The sequence below is a fragment of the Corvus kubaryi genome, unplaced genomic scaffold, assembly GCF_017639235.1.
Source record: "Corvus kubaryi isolate FWS band 111438036 unplaced genomic scaffold, C.kubaryi_AGA036_p1.0 37036, whole genome shotgun sequence".
NCBI lineage: Eukaryota > Metazoa > Chordata > Aves > Passeriformes > Corvidae > Corvus > Corvus kubaryi.
The window spans coordinates 457,332-463,609 of record NW_024581016.1 but is presented as its reverse complement, the minus strand read 5'-3'; the positions used below and the strand labels follow the sequence as shown (position 1 = coordinate 463,609).

The 6,278-nt window shown below is 49.8% G+C and overlaps 1 protein-coding gene across 2 annotated transcripts in view; it reads left to right on the top strand.

The window, feature by feature from the left end:
• SON (SON DNA and RNA binding protein) overlaps positions 1 to 6,278 on the top strand; it is a 36,803-nt gene that overhangs the window by 9,458 nt on the left and 21,067 nt on the right. For both annotated transcript variants that reach the window (XM_042020634.1, XM_042020635.1), the window contains exon 4: positions 9 to 5,503. In XM_042020634.1, coding sequence (XP_041876568.1) covers positions 9 to 5,503 — 5,495 coding nt within the window. The remainder of the gene's footprint in view (positions 1 to 8; positions 5,504 to 6,278) is intronic.

Below are 6,278 nucleotides of genomic sequence, written 5' to 3'. Positions count from 1 at the left end.
TCCCGAAGGTCCGGGCGCAGACGTTCCAGGTCTTCTGACCGCTACAGATCTAAGTCACGGTCAGTTGAAAAGAGGTTGTCCTCCTGGCGATCCCGACGCAGACATTCCAGGTCCTCTGACCGTTCAAAATCTAGATCCAGGTCTTCAGAAAAGGGAGGAGGCAAAGAATACTCCTGGAGGTTCAGACATCGGTCTGGTTCCTCTGATCGTTCAAAATCCAGGTCAAGATCTGTTGAGAAAAGAGGTCGGAAGGCATCTGTACGGAGGTCCAAACGTCAGCGCTCAAAGTCCTCAGATCGCTACAAGTCTCGATCCAGGTCAGTAGAAAAAAGAGACCGGAAGCAATCATCACGGAAGTCTAAACGTCAGCGCTCCAAGTCCTCTGACCGTTACAAGTCTAGATCCAAATCAGTGGAAAAAAAGAAGGAATCCTCACGAAAATCCAAGCGTCGACGCTCAAAATCTTCTGAACGTTACAAGTCTAGGTCTAGGTCTGTTGAAAAAAAGCGCAAGGAGTCTTCAAAAAAATCCAAACGGAAACGTTCCAAGTCCTCTGACAGTGTTAAGTCAAGGTCCAAATCTGTAGAAAAAAAAGATAAGTTATCCTCAGCGAAGTCCAGTAGCAAGCATGTGGAGTCTTCTGATCTTCAGGAGTCAGCCAAAGATCTTGATAAAGATGTTCCTCAATCTTCTGGAAGTGATGGTAAATCCTCTAATGGTCCCACATCAGTAGCTTTGTCTGATGAAGGAGTAAATGGCCCAGTGCTGCCGCCATCATTTGGAAGTGGATTTTCCAAAACTTCGGAGAGCCTTGAGGAAAGCTCTTCATCTGTTGAAAAAACAGCCGATCTGCAGCATTCTGCAGCATCTGAATTTGATAGCTCCAAAACCCCAGATGACCAGGAATTGAAATCCACATCTGTGGAAAAACCACAGGATTCAGAGCTGTCTATGACATCTGAAAATGGATCAACTGAAAAAGCAGCAGCTCCGGAGTCTTCACTGCTACCTGAACTTCCATATTCCACATCCAAGTCCAGATCCTCATCTGTTGAAAAAAGGGGGGATCTAGAAACTTCTTCCATAGCAGAATTCCATCTCTCTGCATCCCGTGAAGATGAGTCCAGAACTGCACCTCTCAGAGAAGTAGAAGGTCCAGAGCTTCCTCCAACACTTAAAAGAGACACGCAAGTTCAGTCGTCTTCTCTCCTGTCTGAAGCTGGGCTCTCCAACTTGTCTGATGGTCACGAATCACGGCATATCCCTGGTGAACACACAGAGCTTTCACAGGTTCTGCAAGTACCTGAACGTGAGTCTTCCCACCTGGGTGACAGCCCTGGAGCAGTGGAAGCTCAGAGGCCTTTCCTGCCACCTGAAATGATCTGCCCTGTGATCCCTGATGGCTGTGAGTCGGGCCAGATGCAGGAGCCTTCTCTGGCTTCTGACAGTGGACATTTCATGTCTTCTGATGGACGTGGATCAGGATCCAGCTTTGCTGCACCAATAGAGGAGCTTCCATTGTCTGTAGGCGAGTCCTTTAAGTCACCACATGGAAACGAACAAAGATTTTTATCTGTCGAAAAAGTCAAAGCACCAGATGTTTCCCTCACATCTGTGTGTGGTTCTGTTGAGGTGTCTGCTGACCTTGTTTCAGTGTCTTCTTTTGAAGTTCACGAGTCCAGATCATCTGTTGACAAAGGTTTAGATGGTCCAACACTTCCACAAGTCCTTGAGGTTGACTGCTCCAGATCTTCGGAAATGCATGAGTCGAGATACCTAACTGGAAAAATAGATGGTGCAGGATCTTTGGTGATGTCTAAAAGTGGGATTCCCATATGCCACGATGGCCACAAAGCAAAGTACAATTCCTTTGAGCAAACGGAGAGTGCAGAACTGTCAGTGGCATCTGAGCTCCGGTGTTCCATCTTTCCTGAAGGCTATAAATTGACATCTGCTGCAGTTGAAAAAGTGGAGATCCAGAAGCCTGCTCTCTCACTGGAAAGTGGGTTCTCCGTGTCTGCTGATGGTTGTGAATCGGTGGGCACACCTGAAAAGCTACAGCCCCCAGTGACTGCTCTGACATCGGAAGGTGGGATTCTGCTGTTGCCCGACAGTCACGAATTGAGACCCGTTCCTGTGGAAAAAGAGGTGCTGAATTCATCTGAAGTGAAACACCTTGCATCCCCTGATGGCTACAAGCTGAGAGCTGCCTACAGTGAAGAAATACAGGTGAACCTGGAAAGCAGGTGTTCTCTTGCCTCCGATGGTCATGAGTTGGCATCCACCTGTTTTGAAAGAACTGAGGAGCCTTCTCAAGTGTCTGAAAATGAGTACACGATAGGGCTTGATGGCCCGGAGTTGACATCGACCCCTGCTGAAAAAGCAGAGCTGCGGAAGCTTTATCAGATGCCTGAAGAAAGATGTCTGGAGTCCATTGACAGCCAGGAGCTGCGATCACCCTCTGCTGAAAACACACAGGTGCAACAGCCTGCTCCCGTGTCTGAAAATGAGTATGCCGTGTCCTGGGTGGGCCAGGAGTTGAGGTCCAGCTCTCCTGAGAAGGCAGAGGTGCAGGAGGAGGCTGTGGTTCCTGACAGTGCTGTGTCTTCTAAAGATCACAGGTTGCCATCTTTCTTGGCTGAAAAAGCAGAAGTGCAGGAGTGTTCTCTGCTACCTGAAAATGAATATGGTGAGTCTTCTGAGGGCCAGGAGGTGACGGCCAGCCCTGCTGAGAAGGAGGTGCAGGAGCCTTCTCTGATACCTGGCAGTGAATATTCTATCTTCTGTCAAAGCCAAGTACAGCAGTCTGGCCTCGCTGAAAGCACAGCAGAGCAGGAGCCAGTGCTGGTCCCAGACAACCAATATGCTGCATCTCCTGAGGGGCAGGAGCTGCTCTGTGCTTACACTGAAAAACCAGAGGTGCAGGAGTGTTCTCTGCTGTCTGAAAACGAGTATGATGCATCCCCCGAAAGGCGTAATTTGAGATCCAGTCCTGTTGAAAAAGAAGAATTGGAGGAACCTTCTGAAGCCTCTGAAAGTGAAAGTTCCGTATCCACCGATAGCCAGGAGGTGCAGTCTGCTGTTGCTGGAAAAACAGAGGTGCAGGAGTTGTCCTTGTCTGAAGGTGAATGTCCCATGACCCCTGAAGGTCAGGAGCTGCAGTCCAGCCCTGCTGAAAGAGTAATAGCCAAGGAACCTTCTCTGACATCTGAACATGCGATGTCACCTGAAGAGTATGAGTCAAGATCGGCGCACGCTGAGAAAACAGAGGGTATGGATTCTGCTTTGACAGCTGAACGTGACCATCTCTTTTTTGAGAGCCAGGAGGTGAGTTTCACCTCTCTCCAGAAAGCAGATGTGCGGGACCATTCTCCAACACCTGAAAGGGAACATGGAGCATCCCCTGATGGGCAGGAGCTGAGATTCACCAGTGCTGGAAAAGTAGACGGTCTTGAACCTTTGACACTGAACGATAGAGCCTCCATGTCCCCTGATGACAATGACTTGAAATCCATTCCTGTTGAAAAAATGGATCATGCAATGCCTGAAGGTGGGCGCTCGGTGTCTCCTGATAACTACAGTGTGAGGTCGGGCCCTGGTGAAGAAACAGGGGATCTGGAGCCCTCTGTGAGATCTGAGCGTAGATACTCCACATCCTCCTATCAGGAAGGTCACGAGCTGAAGTCTCCCATGGAGGAAGAGGGTCTGGAGTCCTCTGTGACTTCTGAACGTAGACGATCTGTGTCCCCTGAGGGTCATGACCAGAAATCTACTGTAGATGAAGAAATGGATGATCTGGAGAGGCGTTCCACTTCCCCTGATGAGCACGAGTCAAGATCTAGCATTGGTGAAGAAGCAGAGGATCTGGAGCAGCCTTTGACAACAGAACGTAGGTGCTCTGAGTCCTCTGATGAGCACGAGTCAAGGTCAACTACAGGAGAAGAGGCAGAGGACGCAGAAGGCTCCTTGCCAGCTGGAAGAAGAGACTCCGTATCCTCAGACGACCGTGAGTCAAGGTCTGCTGCTGGGGAAGATGCAGAAGATGGGGAGCCCTCCTTGACTGCTGAACGTAGACACTCCACATCTTCTGATGACCATGAATCAAGGTCTACAGCTGATGAAGAAGCAGAGGATTTGACAGCTGAACATCGCTCTGTGTCTCCTGATGGACGTGAGTCAAGGTCAACCGTTGGCGAGGAAGCAGAGGACCAGGAGCTCTCTCTGACAGCTGAGCGTAGACACTCCACATCTTCAGATGAACACGAGTCAAGGTCTACTGCTGGTGAAGATGCAGAGGATGTGGAACCCTCCTCTGCAGCTGAACAAAGAGATTCCACTTCATCAGATGAGCAAGAGTCAAGGTCTACTGCTGGTGAAGAAGCTGAGGATGTGGAACCTCTGACAGCCGAACACAGACGTTCTGCATCCCCTGATGGTGCTGAATCGAGGTCTACCACTGGTGAAGAAGAAGGAGAGGATGCAGAGCCCTCGTTGACAGCTGAACAAAGAGAGTCCACATCATCAGATGAGCATGAGTCAGAGTCTTCCAGTGGTGAAGAGGAGGGAGAAGATGCGGAGCCCTCTTTGGCAGATGAAGAAAAGCAGGATTCCATGCCTCTTGAGCAGTCAGAGGAACAGGACTCTTCCTTTGTCCCTGAAAGCAGACGTTCTGAGTCTTCCGAACGTGAAAAATCCAGATCCAAATCTGTTGATAAAGCTTCTGACAAAGAGTCTCCGCAGAGATCTGTAAGCAGACACTCGAAGTCTCCTGCTCGCCAGAAGAGTCGATCCACCTCTGTAGAAAAAACAGCAGACAAAGAATCCGTGCGGAGGTACAGACGGAGACGCTCCAGGTCCACGGCTCGCCAGAGGAGCCAGTCAACATCTGTAGAAAAAACAGCAGACAAGGAGTCCTCGCGGAGGTCCCGGCGGAGACGCTCCAGGTCCGCAGCTCGCCAGAGGAGTCAGTCCAAGTCCGTGGAGAAAACAGCAGACAAAGAGTCATCACGCAGGTCCAGAAGCCGACGCTCCAGGTCCTCCCAGCGCAGGTCCAAGAGATACGATACAGACTCGCGCTCCAGACGGAATCGCTCCAGGTCAGCAACACGGAGAAGGGCGTCAAGATCTCGGTCCAGCTCGTTGTCGCGTTCCAGGCACAGGAGGAGGAGCAGGTCAAGGTCGGCATCACGAAGGCGGCGCTCCTTGTCAAGAGACAGGCGCAAGAGGTCTCAGAGAAACAGATCAAGGTCTACTGACAGGAGAAGGAGAAGATCCGACTCGAGAGACCGTAGGATATCGCTCCGATTGCGGAGCAGGAGTCGGACCCCTCTTCGCCAGAGGCGGTCGCGGTCCAGGGGAAGGAGACGGAGCTCCAGCAGGTCCCCGATCCGACTGCGGCGCTCGCGGTCCTCGGGGAGAAGGCGCTACAGCAGATCCCCCGACCGGCGCAGGTCCAGGTCCTCGGAGTTCTCCAGCAGATCACCCAAACGTCTTACAGACCTGGGTAAGTGACTGCTTTATTTACAGTGGTTCTGTGGTGAGGTGGTCGTGGGTGGATTTGCGTAGTCTGATTTTAGCTCTGCAGCGTTCATAAGGAATTTCTTGGAAGTCAGTCTGTGCGTTAGTTTTAGGCAGTGACTTCCAGTAGGAACTTTTATGTTGGAACAGAGTCAATGCTGAGCACTTGAATGAAAACCTCTTTAGAGCCAGTTTTACCTTGGTTCTAGAGCTTTTGTACAAAAGTAGCGTGTTTCAGTCTTGAGAACACTCTGCATGGTAATAGGGAAGGCCAAGTACTTGTATGTGAGAAAATTTAGAATTTCTACTTCTCCTGAGAACAAAGGTCATTCAGGTGCCAGTTGGAGAGTCCAAGCTCTGTTGTCAGCTGTTCCCAGTACTCTGTCTTGCCTCTTTCCCGTGGTAAGAACTTGAAGAAAACAGAGACTTATTTCTGAAAACAGTCCCAGACTCAACAGATCAGAAAATAAAATCTTATGAGCTGCATCTTTTCTCTGTGCTTGGAGGAAGAGAGGCTGTATTGTTTCCTTGGGAAAGAAGGTTTGACTTGGGAGCTGAGCTTTTTGCACAGTGTGTGAGGAAACCTGTGGTAGACTTAAGGTTCTGAACCTTGCAGTCCTGCCTCAGAGTTACCATGGAAGCCTTCCAGTTAGGGAGTTATTTGCAAACTGGCAGAAGGCTTAATTAATTTTCATTTCCTATTTCTATGTTAAGGCTGTCCTTTTCTCCTTATTAAAGCAAAATCTGTTTTAGTGAGTTTT